This window comes from Penicillium concentricum, assembly GCF_028827145.1.
Source record: "Penicillium concentricum strain IBT 3081 chromosome Unknown utg000001l_segment0_segment0, whole genome shotgun sequence".
Lineage (NCBI taxonomy): Eukaryota > Fungi > Ascomycota > Eurotiomycetes > Eurotiales > Aspergillaceae > Penicillium > Penicillium concentricum.
In genome coordinates this window covers 4,956,775-4,983,702 of record NW_026622754.1, presented here as the reverse complement: position 1 = coordinate 4,983,702, position 26,928 = coordinate 4,956,775, and the positions used below count along the sequence as shown (strand labels likewise).

The 26,928-nt window shown below is 50.1% G+C and overlaps 5 protein-coding genes across 5 annotated transcripts; 4 read left to right on the top strand and 1 right to left on the bottom strand.

Annotated features, from left to right (window-relative positions):
• Positions 1–238: 238 nt before the first annotated feature.
• N7517_001896 (uncharacterized protein) lies at positions 239–2,794 on the top strand (the record flags this gene model as incomplete). The annotated part of the gene is made up of 1 exon (XM_056719626.1): positions 239–2,794. The coding sequence occupies one exon, from the start codon at positions 239–241 to the stop codon at positions 2,792–2,794; it is 2,556 nt and encodes an 851-aa protein (XP_056583761.1).
• Positions 2,795–7,296: 4,502 nt separating this feature from the next.
• N7517_001895 (KH domain protein) lies at positions 7,297–10,616 on the top strand (the record flags this gene model as incomplete). The annotated part of the gene is made up of 6 exons (XM_056719625.1): positions 7,297–7,815; positions 7,902–8,183; positions 8,238–8,699; positions 8,755–9,079; positions 9,132–9,496; positions 9,555–10,616. The coding sequence occupies 6 exons, from the start codon at positions 7,297–7,299 to the stop codon at positions 10,614–10,616; spliced, it is 3,015 nt and encodes a 1,004-aa protein (XP_056583760.1).
• A 594-nt stretch (positions 10,617–11,210) lies between these two features.
• On the top strand, positions 11,211–13,366 carry N7517_001894 (glycoside hydrolase family 2 protein; the record flags this gene model as incomplete). The annotated part of the gene is made up of 3 exons (XM_056719624.1): positions 11,211–12,613; positions 12,693–13,109; positions 13,183–13,366. The coding sequence occupies 3 exons, from the start codon at positions 11,211–11,213 to the stop codon at positions 13,364–13,366; spliced, it is 2,004 nt and encodes a 667-aa protein (XP_056583759.1).
• Positions 13,367–13,936: 570 nt separating this feature from the next.
• csmB (putative chitin synthase) lies at positions 13,937–19,386 on the bottom strand (the record flags this gene model as incomplete). The annotated part of the gene is made up of 4 exons (XM_056719623.1): positions 13,937–14,034; positions 14,094–15,400; positions 15,454–19,038; positions 19,091–19,386. 4 exons carry the CDS (start codon positions 19,384–19,386, stop codon positions 13,937–13,939), a joined length of 5,286 nt encoding a protein of 1,761 aa, XP_056583758.1.
• A 1,657-nt stretch (positions 19,387–21,043) lies between these two features.
• On the top strand, positions 21,044–26,780 carry chsE (chitin synthase class Va; the record flags this gene model as incomplete). The annotated part of the gene is made up of 4 exons (XM_056719622.1): positions 21,044–21,153; positions 21,212–21,400; positions 21,451–26,678; positions 26,732–26,780. The coding sequence occupies 4 exons, from the start codon at positions 21,044–21,046 to the stop codon at positions 26,761–26,763; spliced, it is 5,559 nt and encodes a 1,852-aa protein (XP_056583757.1). The 3' UTR covers positions 26,764–26,780.
• Positions 26,781–26,928: the final 148 nt, after the last annotated feature.

Genomic DNA, 26,928 nt, shown 5'->3' with positions numbered 1-26,928 from the left:
GTCCAGCACACACCCGTGACCTTACCTAATCAGATCTAGCGCCCAAACGGCCAGCATAGTGGACTTTTTAAACCATTTCATTTGCTCTACCATCCAACTCTCAGAGTCTTTCTCAATCGTAGATTGGACTGAGTGGATATTTAACGTGTGTCTTATGCGTTAGCAAACATACCTGCTTCTAGTCTCTCTCATCTTGTTCTAGCTTCACCGATCCCTTTCCCTAGCTTTCCCTAGGACCATGGCCGCAACTCATGGGCCAGCAACTCACCTTCCAGCAGGTCCCATGGCTATTTCAGCCCCTACACCGGATGATGAGGTACGGGAGTACGAAAAAATCTTAGCCATCAATGACCAAGTTTTCTCGGGCACTCATCCCCGGCTCAATGTTCCCCAGCACCTGGTGCGCAAGTCTGGGAGAAATGTCCAAAATGTCCCTCTTCGAACTCATTTACCTAAAAACCCTCCCCCGAAAGCTGTATCGGCGAATGCGCCTGTGGCTGCAGCTGCAAAACAGCCTTACAATAGCTCGCAGAATGCCTTGGCCAGAAACGCCTTGCCTGCAGCACCACAACCCGCCCGTGTGGCTTCAAAACCTACATCCGAGATCGATCCCATCTTTTTGACCAAGTCCGATGACCTAATCAGGGCGGAACTACAGTTACAAAGGCAGAGATTGGAAAGAGCACTGCGCGATCAAGTGGAGCTGAAGAAACAAGAGACCAAACAGAGACCTGCCGTTCAAGACACGAAACCCGACTTTGATGTCTCAGAGGTTTTCAAACAAGCTCTCGAGGCAGTGAAACCAGTCTCGCTGAGCGATGTGTCTGAGGCCAGTGGTTCTGGTGGTGCAGCCAGTGACTCCTTCGACGACAATTCATTTTACTCCAGTAGAGCTCCTGACTCGCCTCCCCAGACTGGCGGACAACAAAAGTCATCCCCCGTGGCTATACTTGCACCCACAGGACCTACAACTCGTGTTCCGGTAACCCATTACGCAGATGAGTTGCAGCGACTTGAAGCTCTCAACCCTCCTGGATCTGATCAGGAAATGCCAGATGCTTACCTTGTTGCTGACCAGCGTCACTCCCATTCTCAGAAGCAGGGCCGCTACCACAAAGCTGAGGCTCCCGTCAGCCGCTTCCGCGATTCGCATCAGTTCGAGACTGTGGACGAACCCGAATATTCTCCGCCTGCTCCAGCGGCGCCGCCAGCGGATCATCGCGAATATCCTCGTGGGGTAGAAAGTGATGCTGGAAGAAAATCCAGGCCAGATGCCAGATACACCGACCGAACCCAAGATATTCGCAAGCCCCCCTCTCCTGCAAGCGTGAAGGTAGTTCGAAACCATATCACGTCACCGGCAGCTCCCCGGCCATCTCGAGTGTCACCCCTGGCCACTGCCAAGGTTCCTTCTGTCCAGCAAATCCGGGATGAAAGATCTGAACAGGGTCCTGATCAGGTGTACTTGGAACCTGATTCTGCTCGTGGCAGCCCCAGCTCACCAGTCTTTCAAGTGATGTCCCGGAAACGGAGGAGGCTGCGTGAAGGTGATGAAGGGCCCCGTCCAATCTCACACAGGATACAAAATGCAGAACCTGTCGAGGCATTCATCAAAGAGGAGCCCGTTTCGCCGCCACCATTCGCCGATGATCATCCTGTTGTTCGCGGCCGAAATCCCGCAGAGCGCCCCATCTACATTGATATCGCGTCCCCCCAGTATACTCCAGTATATGAAAGTCGCGGGCCACCAGTGCGAGAACCAATTTACGAGATTGACCCGTACCACGGGTCTCAGCCAGAGGCCGGTCCCCAACGCACAATATCTCGTCTGAGCATCAGGCGACCAGTTCGGGAGGAAGCCGACCTTCGACGAGTGGCCAGTTCACAGTATGCTCGGCAATCAGACTATGCTCGTGAGTACATTGAGGCCCAGCCGCGCCCAGTTCGAGCGGCATCATACGTTGTGGAACGCCCGGTCCACGAGCGGCCAAGGTACTACGAAGAAGCCCCTCCTTACGCACAGCATCGTTACATTGCCGCGGATGACATGCCGCCCCCAACATATCGGGAGACCTATTACGAAGAGGCTCCGCCCGCTCGGATGATGGCACCACCTCAACGTCGGATCGTGGTCGATGAGCATGGCACTCAGTACTACGAGTTGTTGCAGGCACCAAGACTGCAGCCGATGGCTCCCCCGCCGCCGCCCCCTCCCCGGCCAGTCTCTCAGATGCCAAAGGATGTTTACGATGAAAGGGTGCATCATCACGCGGGCAGTGTTCGTGCCCCTTCAGTTGTGCAAGACCCCTACGGTGAACGACACTATGTGCAGGAAATGCCCCCGCCCCAGCCAGTCTACAGGCGAGTGACGTCAGAATATGCTCGTCCCCTAGTAGCCCATGAGAGACAAGGCTACGCTGCTCCCTTGGAAGGCCATGAACCTTACTCACGCAGCAACAGTGTACAAGTAGCGGAGTACCTTCCTCGCCATGCAGTCTATGTCGATGAGCGTGGAGTGCCCCAGGAGAGAATAATTCGGACAGCCAGTGTTCGTCCTCCACAGCCTCGCTATGAAGACTCGCATGAGGTTGTTCAGCGAGTTGGGAGCGTGAGACCAACTGGCCCGGGCCGCGAGCCCAGTATTTTCATGGAGGACAGACAAGTCGGGGAATACGTTGAGAGACCGTACTACATTCGGGATCGACGGTACTATGAAGGTGAAGGTGAAGAGGGAGATCGCATTGCGCTGGATGGTGCAAATGATACCATTCAGCGAGGTCCACAGCGTTACTAGTAGCGTGTCCCGCTTGGGGGTTTTTTTCTTTTATCTGCTCAGCATTTCATGACTGTATCTAAATGTACTTTTCCAGCGACTCATACCTTGGGCAATACAAACCTGCAAGGTTTCAAAACTATTGCATTATTACTACATACATATGTACCAAGTAGCCTTTTATCGATAGATTCGTACACAACATGATCATCGATCAGAGATGTCGAGCTCAATGAAATTCGCTGGACAATCCCCGCCATACCAGAAGTCAGAGTATCACATGCACAATTTGTTGATCTCGTTTTTTGTGAGATATCAATATGAGTTCTCGATATAGAATTGTGGTATCCTGATTTGACCTGCAATTTTCAGTCCATCGTATTGCAAATAAAGAGAATCCAAATGCGCTAGGAAATATCCAAGGCTCGGGGCTTGTATTCATTTCACTTCAGATGGCCAGATATTTTCAACATTATTAGTAACATGTCAGATGGAAATTTGGTATCATGATTTGAGAATTATGAATCAAGTATTTCCAACGGGCTGAAAGTTGGTGCATGAAAGCATATCAAATTCGCAGGACAATGGGTTTCAACTCACCACCCAAGGACTTACAGGATACCTCATGACTGAGAGGGCTCAAACACTGCGGGGTATGCTTTTACCTGCGTGATCATCCCGTCAGCCTGCCATATTCGGTTAAAGTAGCTAAATTGTGGTATCAGCTTCAAGGCGTAAAAGAAGAAAGACTTAATTGCTTTCACCTGGATCAGGATGAGGTAAATTGTTCACATGGGCTTTTAAAAATAAAACGACAGATTTATCATCATGTGCAAGTGAAGCAATAGAGTATGGCTATCTCGAAAATGAAATGTAGGTGGTACCAACTAGAATAATAGGTGCCGAGGGACAATGTGCTCGGGCTGCCGAGAAAGGAGATACGCAAAGCACAATCTTGCGACTTCTAGCCTATGCTAGATCTATTAGAGGCACTTAGATAGAATACTCTCATGATTAGCCAGTGGTTCCTTCTCTGTCATGGGTGTGGTATAGCAGGTGTGTAGTATAGTTAGTGACAACTTGTATCAGAGCAATTTGGTACGACATGGTAGATTCCGTAACAATCATCTGCCTTTAATCATCCCTTGCAAGCATTGTCTCGGTAAATGTTTCAAATAATTTGCCTTTGATGCTGGAAATTTGAAAATCTTGTAGACAAACTTGTCAGGCCTGAGAATTTCACAGTCAGTACGATGACTATGCTCGACACGGACTCCTCGGTTCCATGCCGGGGAGATATGCATCAAGCGCATGGCATCAGATAAACCTCATGGTATCATGGGATTCCAGGTCCTCGGCATCCTTGTTATCACATAAGCTGGCGCAGGGGAGCTGGGGGGCGGGCTGGGAGAATCCCGAGGCAAAAAGGTGAAGAGCAAGCCATATCGTGGGTATGGAATCAAGATAATATCCCAGGAGGCGTTTGGCGGCATTGAATGAGTCCTAGTCTAACTCATACTCACGATTAGCTTTCAGCTTCGATATAAGGAAATCCACGTAGTCATCAGATCAAGGAGGAAAGGTACATTAACAAACCAACGGGCGATTTTGGCCCATGTTATACAACACCTGATCTGGGCCGAAGGTCGCCAGTGTATCTGAAATATCGCATTTTATAGACATGAATGAACAGACGAGGTTCAAGAGGACAAGAAGGCTTGGTCCCCATTAGCCTCTGTTGTATTTGAGAGCCATGTAGAGATTTCTCAGTAGCTTTGATGAAAAACTTAACTCAAAGTTCCCAGGGACCTGGTGGAAGTCTGTCAAACAGAAAGACAAGGTTACCCAATTGTGGGTGCTAGATAGGTATTGTCTGGCCCAGTATATTTCAAGCACATATTGATTTTAATTGGCCATTCACATCTCGCATCAGAGTGACAATCTCTTCGTCACTGTAGCTCGGCCAATAACTCCAATCATCATTTGCAAGAAGGAAGCCCGGGACAGAAGGTCGTATCCAGGGAAGGCCAGACATAAACGTCAACTTACTGCAGAGCACGCGTATGGCATCCTAATGTGATGTTTATCAAGCAGGTTAGAACCTTTTGGCCTTGAACGTCTGTGAGCCACTGAGGACGAGGTGGGAATATAGTTAGTTGGCAAGAGAAATTGCAGAGTGGTCGAGCAAAGGTAAGTTGCAGCATGAGAAGAGCTGCAGGTAGACAGAGAAGACAAACAGTACGTAGATCTTGGAGATCTCTCTTCGTTTGCCCACCATGAGCGGGTTATACACAACACTGTCATGGCTATCTTTTATCACACCAATTACATGAATATATTTTGAAACAAAATATCGAAAATATGTCATCGTCTCAGAAGATGTATATAGTTCTAACTATAGCTCTAACATAACAGCAAAACAGGATGGATCCATGCCAATGATCAGTATTATTAGGGATTCTTGTGATGGAGTTCAGACATTGCTGCCTCGGAAAACAATAGTTATGGCCATAAGCAGATTCACAGCTAATTGTTCCTTTCATGGTGTTCCCGAGGCAACTGATATAGTTCCCTTCACCCGCAGCTTGAGCGATTACAAACAGCGGCATGAATTAGTATGCTATAGCAAGTTAAAGATTTGTGGGGCAATTGGTAGCGCTTCCATCTTATGCAGTTACCCTTAATGGGAAGTTTCATGGATTTCAGCTTAGAATTGACGGAAATCGTCGCTATTAATAGCCGCTGTTAGATCACTATGGTACGTGAGCGGTATGCAACGTAGGCTAGTGCTTCTACCACATTGGGAAGATCCATTCGGACACTATAATACTTGAGACGCGGTTGTTTTATAATATATTAAGTTTACCGAAGTGGTTATGGATTACAACATAAATGGTTCTGCGGGAGAATAGTAATGATCGACAACCTGTAGCGGTCGATCCGCCTAAGCATAGAGTTACTCCGTGGAGTTGAAAAGGCTTGTACTGATGTATTTGATACTTCATCCCGTTATAACCTCTATCACATTTCGCCGTTGTTATGTATCCTACATGCCGTCAAGTGGATGACCTATTCTGCCGTACTTTGGATTTCGAACTTTCTTTGTCCGATCCGAGAAGAGTGCGAGAAAAAAACATTCAAACTTACAGCTATATTTTACACACCAATGGACGACTTCACTCGGACTCCATTGCATAAAATCTTGAAGCTTGATCTACGAGGCAAAACAGGATGTGATGAGTCCTCACTTTGAAACTGGGAGCCCCTGCAGTCTGATTTTCAAAACCAACGGTCCAGTCGGAATTGTCGAGTCCTTGAGCTGAAGAATTGACCCACTACCGCTTATACGAGAAGATGACGTCGACTATTTGAGGGGAAGTTATCCCACCTGGGCAATTCCCAGTTCCCCAGTCTATTGCAGCATATATCGTTTGTGCATACACCAGTGTATGTATCGGAAGCACAACAGGTCCCCCGGAGCCATGGAGTCTACTTCGTAGACATGTCAACGATCAGAAATCAGAATCCAGCTTTACGGTATGATCAACCTTGGCCTCCACATGCCTGGCTTGACCCCTCAGTTTTCCCAACGCCCGGCCCAGCCGGTCGCAGTGATGGGCGTCCTATCACCGCTTCTAAGCCAGTGGGTTGAGATACGGCGGCATACAGGGTTCTCTATCCCGGAGCCTATGAAATGATCGACCCGTGTATGCTAGGTATGGTACGGAATGAATCGGATCCCGAAGTGTCTGGAGCCCGGCACTAAAAAGTGAATCCACACAGCCTTGGAGAGAGGCGCAGAATGGTCACTCCACTGCATCTCATCACTTTCACACACACGTGATGAGGGTATGAGACACAGTTTCCAACCCAAACTCGGGATACAAAGTACTTTACTGGGATATTTCCAAGGTTTCCAGGTAGCTTATATGTTGTATGATATGGGAGGTCTGCATTAGGCACTCACAATCCAATATTGGACATATTCTATTTGCCAAGAAGACCCTTGCGAATGGACATTCAAGATCCTGCATTCTTGAAGGGAAATGTGGGTTCGAGGAAAATATATTAAGGGAACTTGGACCTTAAGAGCTTTAAAATCCCTTTTAATAGCTAAATCTCTCCGTAAAACATAAGGTGTCGACTAAAAAGGAATATAAATCAAAAACTGCAAAATCAAGTAGAAGACCTAGAAGACCCGCAAAGGACTGTCAACTTATTTTTTTCCCCTTGTTGTTTTTGTTTTTCTTTTCAATTTCAACTTTTTCTTTTTATATTTCTATTGAGATATAGATACATCTTTTATATTTACATTTGATCTCATTTCGCTTTTCTTCTATTGAAGAATTGCGTTGGTTGGCCCCATCGATCTTCGTTTCCACCATTCCCGGGTCGAAACGCCCACACTGGTCATTCCCATCCCTGTCGAGAACGGCCTGATTCCTTCCCACCCCCCAACCCAATTTCACTCTTTCTCTATCCCCTCGACTCGCTCAAGGGGTTAGAGATTTCTCTACCTAGTCATGCACAAGATATCCAACTTCACGGGCCAAGCCCGTCATGGTTGGGAACGAATGACGCCGACTTTCGGGATGTCCAGACCTCACACCGACATGGCTTTTCGCCGACCACACGGTGCGCCGCCTATGACACCGCCAACTAGTATCGATCCTACAGTCAATCTGTCCTTCAACGTCCCGTTCTCTTCCACCCTAGCCGGCCCAGATGTCGAAGATGTGCTCCACGCCAGTCCCGGCGCTCTCCAGCGCTGGACTTTTCCGGAAGGCACACTAGAGGGCACATCGGTGCACCAGCTCCCTGTCCACACAAACAATGTTGAGGGCTTGCAGAGATTATGTCGGAAGATCACAGAAGAGAAAGGAGGACGAGTGGAAGCTACGCTCACGACCTCCGAGGCCAAGGCTGTGCCAGCGCTACAACGCCGGCCGAACGGGTTGGTGACCAACGTCTGTGTCACAGGTGATGGGGAGATGGCGCGGAAGATGCGGGCGAGAATCTTGAACGAGACCCCGATCATGCTGGTACGTGGACGAATTTTTTTGATTCCGGCACCAGCAGGATTTTCAGATCCACAGACATCCCTTGCTAACATCGGACCTTCCACTAGCGATGTGCGACCGTCGACGTGGATATGCATCTGATTATAGACGGATCACCGAAAGGAATTAGAGCTAGCGTCCTCGAGCACCTCGACACTTTGGCCGCCTACACCGGGGCTGACATTTTCCTGCTGACCCCCAAGCTTCATGATGCGGATAGCGCGGTAGTTTCGTCCTATGGCTACGCGTCGGATAATGGCTTGGACCAGCGCTTCCGGGTTGCCATTTACGGCGATTTGGAGAGCTCGGAACATGCCAAAACTCGGGTTCTGATCATGATCGACCAAATAGTACGTCTGTGCGTGTGTGTGTGTCGTGGGACCGACAAACTAACCAGAGACTAGCTCAAACGCCACGTGGACGCCATCAAACTAGATTCGACTATGCACACCTTGGTCTGTGGTCGGACCCGCAAGAACATCAAGCTCATCGAGGCTGCTACAGGCACCGCTATTTACTTCCCTCCGCCTTTCCCCCAAATTTTCGGCTACATACCTCCCGGGGCGAACCGTCGAAGCGAAGATGAGGTTTATATTACCGGTGAGACGCCGGAACAGATTGCTCGTGCCAAGCAGAAGCTGCGAGAACTGGTTATGGGTGTAAAGATTTTTGTCAAGGATGTGGTGGTCAGTTCGAGCAAGATCGACAACATCTTACTCGATCGTTTGGATAAGGTCCGGAAGGTGATGGAAATGAACGGGTCTTATGTTCTTTTCCCGCAGCTGGGTAGCCAACGCGGTCTTGTTCGGATTCAAGGAACCGAGGTATTGCATGTTGAGCGTACAGTTCGGGAAATCATGGCTCTGGTGCGTCGCTTTGTGGCATTTGGACGGAATGGTCTGCTAATCTTTGATTGCACAGGCTGGTCAATTCTATAGCGCCTCGTGGTGGATCATCATGCCCGACCCCGCCCAAGGTGGTCTCCGTGCTCCCTCAACTGCCGATATTCGCTCCATGCTATCTGATATCTGCACCAACTCGGAAGCGGAGGTCAGCTTTGACAATCTGACTTTCACAATCAACGGTTCCGATGATGCAGTCAAGGCTGCCATGACAGTGATCAACCAGATTCCTTTCGTGATGCGAAGCCAATACCAGATGCGGGTGAAGATTGAGCTAGCCAACGAGCACAAGGAGTTTGTTAGTGGCAAGAAAAACGGAAAGATCAACAAGATCATGGGGCAGAGTGAGTTTTACCAAAGATCTACCTGTGACACGAGACACTGACTCGCACGCAGGCAATGTCCAGATTATATTCGATGGTTTCAACGAGTATAACTTCTATATCGACGTGTGCGGCAACCAGTATGAGTCGACCAAGAATGGCCTGGACTTGGTCGAGCAGGAGATGCCTGCATCGATTTCGTTCCATGTGCCTGACCAGTATCACAAGCGGATCATCGGAATCGGTGGACAGCATATCCAGCGCATCATGAAGAAGTACTCTGTCTTTGTGAAGTTCTCTAATGCCATGGACCGCGGCGGCATGGGCAAGGAGGATGACGATATCAAGGTTGACAATGTGATCTGTCGGACCCCTGCTCGCAACGCTCAGAGCCTGGACCTTGTCAAACAGGAGATTATGGACATGGTTGAGAAAGTCGTAAGTGCTTACGGCGCCCACAGTTTTGATCTCATAATAGCAGCTTACAATTTTGCAGGATGCCGAATACGTGGCCGAGAGAGTCGTTATTAACCGACTATACCATCGTGAGCTATTGGCCCGTATGACCGAGATCGAAGATCTGGAGAAGAAGTGGAACTGCAAGATCGAGTTCCCAAGCACTGAACTTGCTAGTGACGTTGTCACCATCTCCGGCCCTGAGTATCAGGTCCCCCAAGCGGTCGACGCATTGCTTGGCATGGTACCAGAGAGCCACGAGCTGCACTTCCAGAGCTCGGCCGAACTCCAGGAGTATTTCAAGTGCTCCGATTTCCTCGCCGATGTTCGGACTAAACTCAAGGAACAGTACGAGGTTGATATCAACGTGGATGTCGGTACTGATCTGCCTACTACCCACGAGGAAGGCTCCTCGTCTCCCACCCCCGGGCCTGAAGACCGCGTGGTCCTTGGATACACTCGCAATAATGCCGGTGGCTTGAAGGACGCAATTGACTTCCTGATTTCCCGCCTGGTTGCGCATGGACTCGACGCGAACACCGTCAAGGGTGCTATCCCGCGCCCTAAATCCGATTCTTTCGAAGAGTCCCTGCCGTTCTTCGACTCGAAGCTACTGCAGCACGCTCCAATACCCCTCTCGACTGACTCGCCTACCCGGCCGAACTTCTCCGATGAGAGTAGCGACCGAGGCTCGATATTCGAGCGCCTCCGCAAGCCCGGAAGCATCTCGTCATTCTCCTCTTTCATCGGCCGCAAGAATCACTCCGCCTCGCCGGGATCGTTCTTTAAACACGCCTCGAGCAACGCCTCCAAGGCCTCACTTGTCTCCATGGAGTCGCGTGACAGCGGCTACCGCAACCCATGGAACGACTCTGGCGTGAACCTCCCCGAAGACGACTTGCCCGTCCTGGGGAGCTCTCACAGCCACAAGAGCAGTACCAGCAATGGCTGGCCCACGCGTTTCGACGCCAAGTTTCCCTTCGGCACCGCGCCGGGTGACATGACACCAAAGCATGACCCGCGCACCTCTTTTGATAGTGGTCGTCCTAGTACTTCCAATTCTACTTCTGGATACCCGGCCCCAATTGGGCCACCGCGTTAAAACCAAAATATCCATTTGCAGCAGTATACCCTTTTTTTGGTTGAGTTGTTTTTGTCTTGTTTTTTTTCACCTTTTATTCTCATTCCCAGCGTGTTTTTCGGTCTTTTTTGTTGGTCTTCTTGTTGATTGATACCACGGAACGCAAGCAATGAAGGCGTCAGAAAAGAAAACGAGATATCCAAGATCTGCGATAGAGCAGGGAGTGACCATATCCTGCCTCTTTTTGTCTTTTATTTATTTATTTCGTGCGCATTCGGAGGAAAGGATGGGATTGGATAGTCTGAATTGATACCAACTGGTATCAACAGAGGAGTTTTCCGATAAGTTGGGTCTTTTTATGTCGATGTTTTTTACTCTTTTGATATCCCCAATCATCAATGAGATTTTGCCATTAGATATTCTCCAATCTAAGTTGCTTTTGGAATATCTTGCGATGACTTAGATTGCTGTGACCTTAGAATGTTCTTATACTTCTCTCGGTATGCATCCCGCGGCCAGTGACGTTAGACGCGGGGTCGAAGGACACCGCTACTTCTCTCAAGTTAATAAGAGACCAAAGACCAAAGCCCAATTGAACACAGTTAAACTCCCAGAATGACAGCATCCTACCCCCGTCCGGACTTCCAACGCACTTCTCTAAACTGGAACACCCTAGACGGCCCCTGGACCTTCACCTTCGACGACAAAGACGAAGGCCTAAGCTCGAAATGGCACAAAACGAGCCTTGAAGGAAAACCCTCCCACCAGATAACAGTTCCATATGCCTTCCAAACCCCAGCCTCGGGGGTAAACCTCATCGAAGCGCACGAAGTAATGTGGTACGAGCGACGCATCACGGACATCCGCACAGTCGATGAAAAGCAAAAAGGAAATAGACTCCTCCTCCGCTTCGGCGCCGTCGATTACGAGTGCTCTGTCTGGGTGGACGGTGTCCTTGTCGGCGGACACCGTGGCGGACATGTGCCATTCGATATAGATATCTCGGATGCTCTGGCCGACAGCGCTACGGAAGCTCGTCTTACTCTCCGCGTTAGGGACTCGCCTTATGACTTGACCCAGCCGCGTGGTAAGCAGTTCTGGGGTCCTGTCCCGGAGAGTATCTTTTACACGCCTAGCGGTGGTATCTGGCTATCGGTTTGGTTAGAGAGCGTTCCGGCTATGCGGTTGTTATGTGGAAGTGGAGGGACGGTGCTTCGTTCTGATGATATTGAGAACGGCCAGTTGCATGCAAAGGTTCATATTGCCGGACGTCGGGCTGGAAGTGCGGCGACGGTTGAGGTTGAGGTATCGCTTGGGGGATTGAGTGTTGCGAAGGTGAACGGCGAGGTTCCGCGGGATAAAAGGTTTGCTGCGCTTGATTTGAGTATGAAGGTTCCTGATACTGGGGCGGCGAATTTGAAGGCAAAGAACCAGGAGCTGTTTGGTGTTGATGGAGTCTGGGGTCGGGGTGTTGCCCTCTGGGCTCCGGAACATCCTGTTCTCTATGACATTACGCTTCGCCTGTTTGATGGGGCCGGCAGTGTTGTTGATGAAGTCCAGACTACAACCGGCATGCGCAGTCTATCCTGGCAAACCGGTGATGGAACATTCCGGCTGAACGGAAAGCCGTATTTCCAGATGCTATTCCTGGACCAGGGGTACTGGCCCAAAACGGGGATGACACCTCCTTCTTCAGAGGCTTTGAAGACGGACATCGAGCTGGCGCAGAAACTCGGTTTCAATGGATGTCGCAAGCACCAGAAAGTTGAAGATTCACGCTTCTACTACTGGGCGGACCGGATGGGTTTCCTCGTCTGGGGCGAAATGGCAAATGCCTACGAGTTCGATGCCGACTACATGGAGCGGTTCACCAGCGAATGGACCGAAGCCGTGAAGAGGGATATCAACCACCCATCGGTGGTCACCTGGACGCCACTTAATGAGTCGTGGGGTGTATCTGCCTTGAAGGACAATATCGAGCAGCGCAATCATGTTCGCGCTCTGTACTACTTAACCAAGTATGGCCTACCCAGTGCCCTTTCCAATGTTTCCACGCTGCGAAGAGGAAAGGATGAACCAGCTAACACAAAAACACAGGAACCTCGATCCCAGCAGACCAATCAACGACAACTGCGGCTGGGAGCACGTCAAAACAGACCTAACAACCTTCCACGACTACAGCGACTCAGCTGAGCTGGGCGCAGCATGCGCCAACCTCTCAGGGATCCTCGAACCGAAAGGTGGGCACGATATCTTCACCAAACCAATCTACTCTGGACACCCCGGCTCCCTGATCGTCGACAAAGGTGCCCAACATACGCCTGGTGCACCGGTGATCTGCACTGAGTTCGGCGGGGTTAATATCGCACCGCCCAAGGACTCTGCTGCTCCCGGGGAGCGGGACTGGGGGTATACGACTGCAAGTGACCCGGCAGACTTCTTGGTGCGGTTCGAGAAGCTGGTTATGGCAGTTGTAAAGCCGGGACATATTTGCGGGCTTGTCTGGACTCAGTTGTATGTTGTATCATTCTTGACTTTGACATTGGGATCTGGGGACTTCTGCTAATATGCTTTTTTTTTTATCTAGATGTGATATTGAACAGGAGGTAAATGGCCTGTACACCTACGATCGCAAGGAGAAGGTTCCTGCAGAGAAGGTGAAGGCAATTATGGATGCTGCAAAGGATCATTACTACCATCACCTCACGTCTCACCACTCGAAGGGTTTTAGGAAGCTACTGGATCAGTATAAGCATGTAGTGCATCGTTAAGTCTAGGAATGGAAATTGTGGATTTGAGGGATATTCTATGACCTGATACCTTCGAGACCATAGACGCTTCAAGACATGATGCGTATAATTCTAATCTATAATTTTGAGCACTGAACTGTCATTTATATCCTCCCTACGCGATATATAACCTAGATTATTAGGCTCTATCTATTTATAGGTTGAGAGATGAAGATGTAGCGCTCTGTCAATACCTAAGCACTCGATATATCTTCAAGTTTTGCGCAACCTGGAATGCAGGACAGCGAGATCCGGTCAAGCTCAAGTTCGCGGTCCTACAATACAAAATGCTTAAACACACCAGGGCCGATTCCAACATCGTCATAACATATATTATTGTCACTGCGCGCTAGATGAATAAATCTCATTAAGTGAAGACTAGAGAGCGGAATAGCTCAAAGGTCAAGACGCTGGATGCTGTGCTCGAAAAAGAAAACCCCAAACCTCAAAAACTCCAGAGATGCCGAGACCCATATCGAAAAAAAATGGAAATAAATGTACTAGATGGGCGAGGATGCGGGATGCAGAATGCATATTACAAGAAAAAGAAAATCACATGTTAGCCAATTCCTGGTCGATCTGTCGGTCTAGGAAGGCTCGCTTGTCGCCCGTGAGCGAGGTTTGCAGGCGTTGTTCGACGAGAACGCGGACTATCGAGCAAATGTTAGCATACTGTATGATTATCATTGAGATTGAGTTAGGAACATACCCTGCTTTTTGGTGACAGTATCTAAATCAACCTCGGCCAGGCAGCTGCGGATTGCCTCGGTGATGGCAAGCTCATCGGGCCCACTGCCAGCACGGAAATCAAAGGCGGTGCTGGCGGGTCGAGAGGGGTACTGAGGCAGGGGGCTGCGAGAGCCAGCATTGCCGAGGAGGTTATCGCTGCTCTGCATCATGCCGAGGCTGTGTCTGCTCGAGGCCATCTGGTTGTCCTGGTAAGCGCTGAGGCCACCCATGGACATGTGCCGGGAAGCCTGGGCAGAGTGGCCACCCATGTGAGCGCTCATCTGCGGCATATCCGTGTAGCGGGAGAAGTTTGACATGTGCGAGTTGCGGTTGCCGGGAATGTTGCCGCCGACGAAGGGTGCGGGCGACTGTGGGGGCATGTAAGGTTGGTGGCGGCCGTGGCCCGGGAATCCGGTTAGAATGGTGGAGGCTGGCTTGACGGATGAGTACTGTGAGTGCAGGTCATCCATCTCCATAGCCATGTCGTCGTACCGGCCAGTGGCGTATATCTTCTCCTGGCTAGCCGTGAGGTCGCCGCGGCGGCCAGGGAGGTTATTGGCCATGGCATAGTCATCCCAGCGCTGGAGTGGGATGCTGCGTGGTTCAAAGGGCTCATCTTCTACAGCGATGACTCGCTTGTCGCCCTTCTCGCCAATGACGACACGGGTGGTACCCCATCCGAAATCGTCCTGTTTCCAGAAGGCATACAGCGGCAGGATGAAGTTGTAGATCGGGTACGCAAGAAGGTAGATGATCATCCATCCAATGTGTTGCCACTGCCGTTTGACAATGAAGATGATCGCTTGCAGACCATATACACCAGCCAGCATAATAATCGAGATCATAGGGAAGGGACCAGTATTGCTAGCAACTAGGTAGATCAGGTAGGTGAGGTATACGCAGGTCGCAGGAAGGATCAGGGTTCCCACCAAATCGACAAGAACGACGAAACGCATACTGAAACAGCAGAAACCGCACAGGTCTTCCAAAGCTGCCAGTTCAACCAGGTTGTGAATTGTGGAGTTGATCCAGCGGCGTCTCTGCGACATAAGCACACTCCAGGTCTCAGGGGCGGCTGTGCTTGCGTAGGCATCAGGAATAAACTTGTATGACATCGACGGGAAGTGTTTGGTCATGATGGTCGTCAGGTACCGATCCTCACCAAGAGAGAGGAGGTTCTTCTTGTGGAGGGTGTCAACATCATTGTCAGCGTAATCGTGAATGACTTTGTCCGAGATGATCAGAGGACGTCCTTTGTCTGCAGTTCGAAGGCGGTACATGGTGAAACTAGGCATTGTTAATATCAGCTTACTACAAGAGAAAGGTATATGTGGACTCACCATCCAGGAAGACAGGTAACACTGCCGAAGAGCGACTCAAACGCCTTAGCCAGGTGATGCGAGATGTAGTATTCGTAAACCTGAATCATCGTCCACCAACTACGTTCCTCGTTCTGAAGACTAGTCTCGCCGCAAATGCCGGCGATCTTGGCATCTGCTGCACACGCAGCGACCAAACGATTCAGAGAATCCTCCCTGACAGTGGTATCTGCGTCTACCATGAGACAGTACTCATACAGCTCTGGATCCACACCGATGACATTGTTGATTTGGTGGAACATTTCGAGTTCAAGGGGTGACATAGGTGAGCGGTGATGGACGCGGTTCAAGAATTGCATAAGAAGGACCTGCGTGTCTCGCTTGCCACGATTGCCAGGTTTGGACTTGCGCTGCTCGGATTCCTTGCCAACTTTGACGACCACAATGTAGGGCACGACATTGCCTTCATACTCATAGAGACCAGAGTAAACCTTGCCGTAGTTCAGCTGCTCACTTCCTTGACCGAGAGATTTGCATGGCAGTGCCGGCGGGTCCATCTTAGGATCAACCCCGAGAATGTCCAGAACGATCTTGGGGGTGGGGCGGTCATTTCCGCCACCAACAATCATACCATCACAGATGACAAAGATCAGCTTTCTCTTGTTGTCGTACTGCAAGGCAGTCAGAGAATCAAGACCTTTTCGGAGATCGTTCTCGCCCTCAGTGTATGCGGGAACCATGCAGATGACGAATTTGTCCTGAGGCGCGGGCCGACGTTTGGACCCCAGCTGCAGAGCTGCCAGGAATTTGACTAGGATGACAATGCAGATGAGAATGGTGAAGGTGAGCAGGATCCAGTTGTTGACTGTGCATCGTGCACTGTCGCGGAAATCAACCTTGCCCTTGTAGAAGACAAAGTCGAGACATGTTTGGGCATCCCTGAAGTCCACTGTGTCCTGCCATTTGTCGGTGACATCCTCGCCCATGTTGTTCTTGAAGAGAGTAGTCACAGATGCCGGTAGCCAGTTGTATTGGTCGAGATTGTTCATCTCTTTTAATGTATGGAAGTAGTCCGTCAAGTCGTACACCTTTTGGTCCTTGATAACCCAGTAGCGAGAATCTGCGTCTGCCTGCTTCTTGATGGTATCCCTTGTCCAAACCAGGTCGCCCTTGTAGTATGTACCGATCTTTGGCAAGAATTTATTTTCATACCAGGTGGCCTTGTGGAGTGCTGTGTCGGGGACTAATGACTGTTTCCCCGATTTGTGCTCGGCCATAGGATATTCGATAGCGTCTGTCTTGTTGTGCCTCAAGGTGATCGTATCAGACTTAACAAGTGGGGCACAATAGCGGTTAAGAGGAGGGGGGAAATAGTCGTCAAGAATCTGTCCTCCAAATGGGCGCATGTTGTCCGTGTTTGTCTCATATCCAGTCATGTCACTGTGCTGCGTGCGCCAGAACTTGCTGATGTCGTAAACACGGCCGTGGATACCGACAAAGAAATTATTATCATCTGTGTGCCAGCCAACCTCCTTCTGATTCCAGACTTTGTTCTTGTTGGGACAGAGAAGGTCGCCGAAGGCGATGATATAGAAGCAGACAATTCCGTTGAACAGCAGAATCAAAAATACAAGGACGAGCTTTTCTCGCCAGGCTAGGCGGACATCTGGGCGTTTCATGCGGCCAACGTATCGAAGCACGAAGGAAGGAATCCAGAAGGTCATCGCCCAGACGAAACCAGCCCAGAGTCGACGGCTCCAGGTAATGGTTTTCTTCTCAATGTGCTTGGGATCACCAAACTCAGGATCGAATTCGCCGATGTACCGGCCATATTCGTCGTAGTATGCAATGTCTCCTTTCTTGTCATCACCTTTCCGACCCAGGCCGTAGTCACCGGCATTGGCAGCGTTGGTGAATGGTGCACTGGGCGCAATGGACTTCGCACCGCCCATCACACTCGGGGCTATGGCCCCGCCAGGTGGCATGCCAAGAAGGTTGGAATTTTCCTGGATGGCAGTGCCTTCTGGGGTGAAGCCGGCCTCGTACAACGCAGGGCCGTACATGAAGGGATTCACATGGGTTTCTTCTGGCTTGAGATCCAGCATACTCTCTGCTTCCCACCATGCCCCCTCGCGCATCCATACGCGCTGTTCACCGACGACCGCATCGCCATTGCTCCATCCTCTCTCGATGATCCAGTTTTCAACACCATCCTGGCCCTCGGCGCAACCGAGTCGTGCATACCGACCGACAAACTCTTCCACGTCGAAATCGGCGGTGAAATCGAGTTGCTTCAAACGACGGTTGGCCCATTCCGGGAGTCGCCAGTCTCGTAATTGGCGGGAGACTGCACCGGCAGACCACGCTGTAGGTGCCGATGACGCGAGCTGCTCCGGCATGTCATCAGTCGGATGGAGAGAGAGGTGGTACCAGACACGGCTACTGTTGAGCGTAGTGGCAAGATCGAACCGGCCGCGTTTTCCCACCGAGATACCTTCGGTATCAACAGGGAATAGAATGCGTCGCAGAAAAGCGTCCATCTCAAGTTCGACGCCAATCTTTTCCAGTACCCCCTGCCGCTTGTCGAGATCGTGTTCGCGTTCTCGCCCGGCAAGGCCTGTGGTGATATTGAGGTCTGGTTCGACCTGGGTCACTGCAGAGTTCATCTCACTAATGACAGAAGCTCCGATGGAAGGGAGAGGAATTCCATCATCCTTCATTTCAGCGTTGAGACCGAGACTATCATCGAAGATGCCTCTCATCATGATCGCTTTGCCGAGGGCCGGTCGTGGAATATCGATTACAGTCAGGTTGACTGTGTCGTCGCTTGACCATTGTGCTGCACCCCCGTTGCTAGAATCATTTTCCAATGCAACCTGAATGTCAGCTGTGATGGCCTCATTTGCTTTGCCGATGACCCAATCGACCAGCGCCTCGTATATCCCGGCGATCAGCACTTCCCGCTCATCAGTGGAGCATGTATGAAGAAGAATTTCTGGATCAATTCCCAGAAGACCCCCAGCATCCTCGCAGACCTCTTCTAGCTCTTCCTGGTCCACCTCGAACCCGACTGCATTGCCGAGCTTAAGGAGACCAGCAAGGACTGATAGCAAACCTCGCTGAGCAGCACCTTTGATGCCAATGGCTTTCAAGGAAGCACGGAAGTCTTCTGCTGCAGCAGCATCGTCGGCTGTGGGTAGATAGTGTGGAGGATCATATGTATTTGATCGGTTGAGCAACGTATACGCAGCGGGGTCTTTCAAGTCCAAAAATTCACGCTCCGCAGCTGTCGATGAAGAGGTGAGGAGATAGTAGAAGGCATCAAATGCACGGTAGCCGGTGTCGGGCTGGATTTCCAGAAGACCCTTGCGCACATTGATGCCGGAGGTGGACAAGGCCAGGGAGAGGCCAACGACAGATCCTTGCAAAGATAAGGTGTAAGTGGCGGCCAAAGCCGAATGAAGAAAGTAGGATGGGTTGAACGAGGTGACAGCAGTGAGGAAGGGTCGTAGAGCGGAGAGCGCGATCAGAGCTATCTCGGGTGTTTCCACTGGGATCGCCGCGATAAACGGTTCTAGCAATGAGGGTGTGGATTGATGGAGAGCGCTATTCTATGTTAGCACTCATGGTCTTTGGATAAATGCAATTTTCAACATACCCTAGCACAACACAGCCATCCTCGGCCCGGCGTCGAGCATGTTCCCAAGCTCTGATAGCCAGGTCACGGTCGACCGTGGCGCCAGTTCGCCCATCGGGTAAAGTGGTTGCTGCGGTCACCCATGTATTCACAACCAAGCTCGTTGCTGAGTCTAGTTGATATGGTTGACCCGCAGTATAAAAAGAATGGAGAGCATTCAATAATGTTGTTGTTGAGACCTGAGTTCCATGTTGTGGTCTGGGTCCGGCGGAGAGACCCGCGGACTGCGTGGAGAAGACCGAATAACGGTTCGACATGACGAACGTGAGGTCGGAGGGTCAACGATGTTAACGGCGAGATGCGATGTCCGGCCTGTTCGTTATCACAACCGCATGAGGGTACTCTTTTGTTTGGTATTGGTTGTCTCGCTAGATGTACAGTGAGAGTTGGTGTGTAGAGGTTGTAAGGGAGTTAGTTTTAGATTAGGTCCGGGTTGAACGATCAAGGATTTGGATTGAGCGAGCGACTGGAGACGGAACTCCTGAATGGATGAGGAAGACAAAACAGCTGAGAATAAGTTAGGCGTGGGGAGAAAGAAATCGATGGAGTTGAAAATTACGGGGTATGGAAAAATACCGTCGATCCTGACGATCGTCTGAACTGTGCAGTACAGCACTTAAGCTTTTGACACTTTTCTTTTTGGTCTTAGATGAAGTGCAATACAATACGATTCGAGTTTCTGTTTCATTTCAAATGCTGACATGGCCTAGGTTATATTTGAATTTGCATTCAAAGAGACAGTTTTTCTCGTAATTTTGAAACCAGATGTTTGTTGCTCTTTCACCCTAATGGGCTTCTGGTTGATAAGTTGAAAGTTCCAACCAATGAAAATCCATCAGATCAACAGGGTCCCAGAACCCCGTAGAACGATCAGAAGTATTTTTTATTCGGTATATGTATTTAATGTATTAATAGTCATTTCGGTATGCACTATATTTGGGATGTCTCACACTTATTTTTCTCTAACAGATGACCAGTTTCGCCACACATATGATCAGAGACTTGATCCACCGTGCCACCTCTACTAGCCTGTTTACTGGCCTATTATTGATAGTCGCGCGAGAATGTCGAGCCACTCTTTCTTAAGCCGAGAGAGACCAATGCCCCTAGTTTCAGACTTTTATCCATGACATATTGTCAGAGTTTTTGATATGCAGGTTCCTTGCAAGGAGGTCAATATTGACGAAAATATCCAGAGTTGACGTGTTCCAACCTGATGTACTCCCATACATGTACGGAGTACAAAGATGTAGCTCTGGTAACAGGAGTGGATATATCTCTTAACATGAGACTGTATTAAAAATTTTAAAAACCGGTTCTTTTTCTGATTGTTTTGATTTTTTGCTAGGTTGTCCCTTAATATATCATTCGAAATATTCTCCTTATGTACGGAGTACTTTGTCGAGTAAATATATGGCACTATCAGCTATGGTGGATTTAACCCGAGACACATCCAATAAAGCCGAACCGAATTTAATACAATCCCCTAAATCCCCTAAATCCCCTAATCCCCCTATGGCCGAGGTTCACCTATTCTTAGCGACCGAACTAGTAATTTGAGTACTGCACAATACACATCCACCCCCGACCTCTTATCGATTTGTTGCTTTTTTTCCCTTTGTGATCTTCCATTCTGGGCTAATTTCTACTTTTGCTTCTGCTTCGATTTTCGTGTCTCTCGTTTACCTACTCTCACCATTGCACTTCACCTTCGTATCTTCCCCTCTCCGATGTGTGCGATCTCGATCTGTTGCTAGGGGTCTTTATTCCGCCAAGTCTACACATTCCTACTCTCGCTCCACGTTCATTCCGTCCCTGCGAGGGTTCCCAAGCCACTTGCCCCGATCTTTGAAGTCCGGATTGCCCCTCATACACTCGTTCACACCCTCAGATCTCGACTGAGGGGACCGAAATATGGTCAATACCTTTTCTGGGAGTGGCCCGGCACACGCTCAGCCCTCACTCCCCTCATTGCCCGCCCACCTACAGTCTGATACACATCTCACGGCCCATCTGGCCAGTCGGTATGAAGATCCTTGATTCCGGGAGTACAATCTCGGTCATAGCTAACATGTGACTCAGATTTCATGTGGGATTACCAACTGCCCATCTGTCGTCCCAGGCCCTCATTGCTCTGAATACATATTCATCGGCGACCAAAGGACCAGATGGTGGAAAAGAGGGAAGTGCTGCGGGCGAAGCTGAGGATCTCGCGCGCCGCGCCTTCACCCGTCTCGGTGCGCGCGCTGAGAACCAAGCTGTTGTATTCTTGTAAGCTGAATCAACCTTCTATATAAGACATATCTAACATTCGATTAAAGAGGAGAGAGCGGATCTGGAAAGACCACCCTCCGTTCGCACTTGCTGTCTTCATTCTTATCCTTTTCATCAACCCCGCTCTCCTCTAAACTCTCATACGCTGCCTTCGTCTTTGACACGCTTACAACTACCAAATCCGTCACTACACCCACCGCTTCAAAAGCTGGTCTATTCCTTGAGCTTCAATACGATGGATCATCCTCCGTGAACCCCACCCTTATCGGCGGTAAGATAATTGACTACCGATTGGAGCGTAGTCGCATCTCTTCGGTGCCCACGGGAGAGCGAAGCTTTCATGTGTTGTACTATTTGCTATCTGGAACAAGTGCGGCAGAAAAGTCACACCTGGGATTTGAGAATAGCATCCATATTCAATCTGGTAGCAGGCTGTCCGGAGGAACTGTCAGCCACAAGCGCTGGCGCTATCTCGGTCATCCAACTCAGCTCAAGGTTGGAATTAATGATACCGAGGGCTTCCAGCATTTCAAGACCGCGCTGCGGAAGTTGGAGTTTTCTCGGGGCGAAATCGCCGAGATCTGCCAGATCTTAGCCAGTATCCTTCACATTGGGCAACTCGAATTCGCCACGGGTCAGTCTACTACCACTGGCGCAGAAGAAAGTGGTGGCTATTCTCACGAGGGTGGTGAGCTTGTAACTGTGGTAAAGAACAAGGAAGTTCTTGACAATGTCGCCGCGTTCTTGGGTCTCAGTGTTGATGCTTTGGAAAACAGCCTCGGTTACCGGACAAAGACGATCCACCGCGAGCGGGTGACGGTCATGCTTGATCCGAAGGGAGCACGAGAGAATGCTGATGCGTTTGCACGTACTATCTATTCTCTGTTAGTGACCTACGTCATTGAAAGCGTGAACCAAAGGCTCTGTGCAGCCGAGGACAGTGTCGCCAACACCATCTCCATTGTTGATTTCCCCGGTTTTGCTCAAGCCGCTTCCACAGGGTCTACTCTCGATCAGCTCCTTAGCAATGCCGCAACTGAATCGCTCTACAACTACTGCCTTCAGTCATTCTTCGACCACAAAGCAGATATCCTGGACCGTGAGGAGATCACAGTGGCTGCGACAAGTTATTTCGATAACACGGATACCGTGCGTGGTCTACTGAAGCATGGCAACGGTCTGTTGAGCATTTTGGATGACCAAACCCGGCGTGGAAGGTCTGATGCACAGTTCCTGGACAGTGTGCGAAAGCGCTTCGAGAACAAGAACCCCGCCATCTCTGTTGGTGGTACCAGTGGGTCGGGTGGCTATATGTCCCAGGCCCGGAGTGCGTTCACCGTCAAGCATTTCGCCGGCGAGGTGGACTACTCCACCACCGGCCTGCTTGAGGAGAATGGTGAAGTTATCTCGGGAGATTTGATGAACCTGATGCGCTCCACCCGTAGCGACTTTGTGCGTGAATTGTTCCAGCAGGAAGCTCTGCAGACCATATCCCACCCGCAAGAAAAGACTGCCATCATGCAGGCTCAGGTGAGCTCAAAGCCTCTGCGGATGCCTAGCATGGCTAGACGCAAGACCGGACCCCCGTCCCGTTTTGCTGCCCCAAGTGCCCACCCCGAAAGTGAGGAAGGTGATGAACACGAAAGCCAAGTTGCAGGATCCAAGCGAGCCAGCGGGAGGAAGAGCGGAATGCCTTCCGGCCCGGCTCAGGGAGCTGCCGGCCAGTTCCTTTCTGGCCTGGAAATTGTAAACAAATGCTTGAGTTCCTCGAACCTCAATCCTTATTTTGTCATATGTCTCAAGCCCAATGATCGTCGCATTGCCAACCAGTTCGACAGCAAGTGTGTGCGGATGCAGGTCCAAACATTTGGTATTGCCGAAATCAGCTCGCGGCTGCGGAACGCCGATTACAGTGTTTTCCTTCCGTTCGGAGAGTTCCTTGGCCTGGCTGACATCGGGAATGTTGTGGTGGGAAGTGACCGCGAGAAGTCCGAGGTTGTTCTCGACGAAAAGCGATGGCCTGGCAACGAAGCTCGTGTCGGTAGCACCGGTGTTTTCTTGAGCGAACGATGCTGGGCAGATATCGCTAAAGTCGGCGAGCGCGTGGTACCATCCTATGGAAATGCTGGTGCTGATGAAAGCGACGGCTTCCAGCCCGCTGGTGGAAATCCTGACGCCAAACTACGACTTCTCAACCCCACCGACCAGTCTCCAGGTGCTTTTATTTATGGAGATGATCCCAAACAAGGCTACTTTGGTAGCCGTGAACTGGATGGCCGCTCTGATGCCGGAGGTTCCGCCTTCAACTCTGGTGATATGTTCAAAAATCTTGACACCAAGGAGCAAATGCTTGAGAAAAACAACGAAAAGAAGATGGAGGAGGTCGACGAGGCTCCGACATCTGCCGGTCGTCGTCGCTGGATGTTCCTGGTCTATCTCCTTACATTCTTGATCCCGGACTTTGTGATCCGGTTTGTTGGGCGAATGAAGCGCAAGGACGTGCGGATTGCCTGGCGTGAAAAGCTCGCTATCAACATGATCATTTGGTTCGCCTGTGCTGTAGCAGTTTTCATGATTGTCGGGTTCCCTGGAGTGGTTTGTCCAACTCAGGATATCTACAACACGGCAGAGCTCAGCGGTAAGAATGGTAAAGGTTCAGAAGAGTCTTACGTTGCCATTCGAGGCGTGGTTTTCAACCTTGGAAGTTTCATGCCATCCCACTTCCCCGACATCGTTCCCCAGAAGTCACTTAAGGCCTATGCAGGCACTGACGCTACCAATCTTTTCCCTGTTCAAGTCTCGGCTTTGTGCCAGGGTACGACTGGAAGAGTGGATCCCAGCGTACCATTAGACTATCGATCAAATCTGAATGATTCCGCGGCCACAGCCTCCAGCTCCACCTTTGATGTCAATGCCAAGTACCACGATTTCCGCTCTTGGACCAACGACTCCCGAGCTGATTGGTTCTATGAGCAAATGGTCATGATGCGCTCGAATTACAAGAAAGGCTACGTTGGTTATACTTCAAAGGCAATGAAGAAGCTGGCGACCGACAAGAACAGGAAAGTTGCAAGTATCCACGGCAAAATCTATGATTTGACCTATTACATTGCTGGGCCGCGAGTGCCCCGCCGGCCAACCGGGAAGAACGCCACCGGCAATGTTGATACTGATTACATGAACCCTCTGCTTGTCGATATATTCCAGGGAAAGCCCGGAGTTGATGTGACCAAATATTGGGAGGACCTGAATCTGGACAAGGCACTCAGGTCCCGAATGCAGCTTTGCCTTGACAACCTGTTCTTCATTGGCAAGGTCGACACCCGAGACTCAGTTCGCTGTCAGTTTGCGCGATACTTCATTCTCGCAATTTCGATCATGCTTGTCTCCATTATTGGCTTCAAATTTTTGGCTGCGTTGCAATTCGGAAGGAAGAGCCTTCCGGAGAATTTGGACAAGTTCATCATATGCCAAGTCCCGGTGTATACCGAAGACGAAGAGTCATTGCGCCGTGCCATGGACTCTATGGCTCGCATGCGCTATGACGACAAGCGCAAACTACTACTCGTTATCTGTGATGGTATGATTATCGGTCAGGGCAACGATCGTCCGACTCCCCGCATCGTCCTTGACATTTTGGGTGTCCCTGAATCTGTGGATCCTGAACCGCTCAGCTTCGAGAGTCTGGGTGAGGGTATGAAGCAGCATAACATGGCAAAGCTTTATTCTGGTCTATACGAAGTCCAGGGCCACATCGTTCCTTTCCTGGTCGTTGTCAAAGTTGGCAAACCTTCTGAAGTGTCCCGCCCTGGTAACCGCGGAAAACGTGATTCCCAGATGGTTCTTATGCGCTTCCTCAACCGTGTTCATTACAACCTGCCTATGAGCCCCATGGAGCTTGAGATGCATCATCACATCCGGAACATTATTGGCGTCAATCCGCAATTCTACGAGTATATTCTACAGGTCGATGCTGATACCGTGGTAGCACCCGATGCCGCCACACGTTTTGTTTCGGCATTCCTCTCTGATACACGTCTCATCGGCTGCTGCGGAGAGACGTCCTTGTCTAACGCCAAGACTTCCATTGTGACAATGATTCAAGTTTATGAATACTACATCTCTCACAACCTGACCAAAGCATTTGAAAGTTTGTTTGGATCCGTCACTTGCTTGCCCGGTTGTTTCACCATGTATCGTATCCGCACAGCGGAGAACGGAACGCCTCTCTTTGTCAGTAAGGCTGTGGTCGACGCCTACTCCGAAATCCGCGTCGATACCCTCCACATGAAGAATCTGCTGCACCTTGGTGAAGATCGCTACTTGACAACCCTGCTTATCAAGCATCACCCGAAGTTCAAGACAAAGTACATCTTCAGATGTCATGCCTGGACAGTTGCACCGGAAAGCTTTACTGTCTTCCTTTCCCAGCGTCGCCGATGGATCAATTCTACCGTTCACAACTTGATGGAGTTGATTCCGCTGCAACAGCTTTGTGGTTTCTGCTGTTTCAGTATGCGATTTATTGTGCTCATCGATCTGCTCATGACCGTCATTCAGCCAGTCACAGTTGCCTATATCGCTTACCTGATCTGGTGGTGTGTGAGTGAGCCAGATGTGCTCCCGATCACTTCTTTTATTCTTCTTGGTGTCATCTACGGTCTACAGGCCTTGATCTTCCTCGTTAGGCGCAAGTGGGAAATGATTGGCTGGATGTTAATCTACCTCCTGGCCATTCCAATTTTCTCCCTTGCTTTGCCACTGTACTCCTTCTGGCACATGGATGACTTCTCCTGGGGTAATACGCGTGTTATCACCGGAGAGAAGGGTCGCAAGGTTGTCATTTCTGACGAAGGCAAGTTCGACCCCGACTCCATTCCCAAGAAAATTTGGGAAGACTACCAAGCAGAGTTGTGGGAATCCCAGACTTCGCGCGACGACCGATCTGAATTCTCCGCACACTCCTACGGCACCAGACTTCCTCCCTTCCCGCAATCAGAGTATGGGTACCATACTGGCTCACGCCCGGTCTCACAGCTCGACTTGCCTCTTGGAGGCGGTGGCACTCGTTACTCAGTCGCCCCGTCTGAAATGATGAGCAACTTTGGCATGGAAGACCTGAGCCATCTACCTCCTGACGATGAAATTCTCGAAGAGATCCGCAAGATTTTGGCGACTGCAGACTTGATGAAGGTCTCGAAGAAGACCGTCAAGCAGGAGCTTGAAAGGCGGTTCGATGTCAACCTGGACGCCAAGCGGCCATACATCAATTCTGGTAAGTCATCATTTTGTTCAATATTTTAATGCACACAGCTAACAGATATGCAGCCACCGAAGCCGTTCTATCGGGAGTTCTTTGAACAATTATTACAACGTTTTCTGTGGTTGGTCCTTCTACGGTGTGGACATAGGATACTCGACCAACATGTGTTATTAATATTTTTACCTGTGCCTTGATTTTTCCTCTTTTTACAAGCGAACTTATGCATGGATGAGAGCTTTGCGCAGCGATTTCTTTTTCGGTC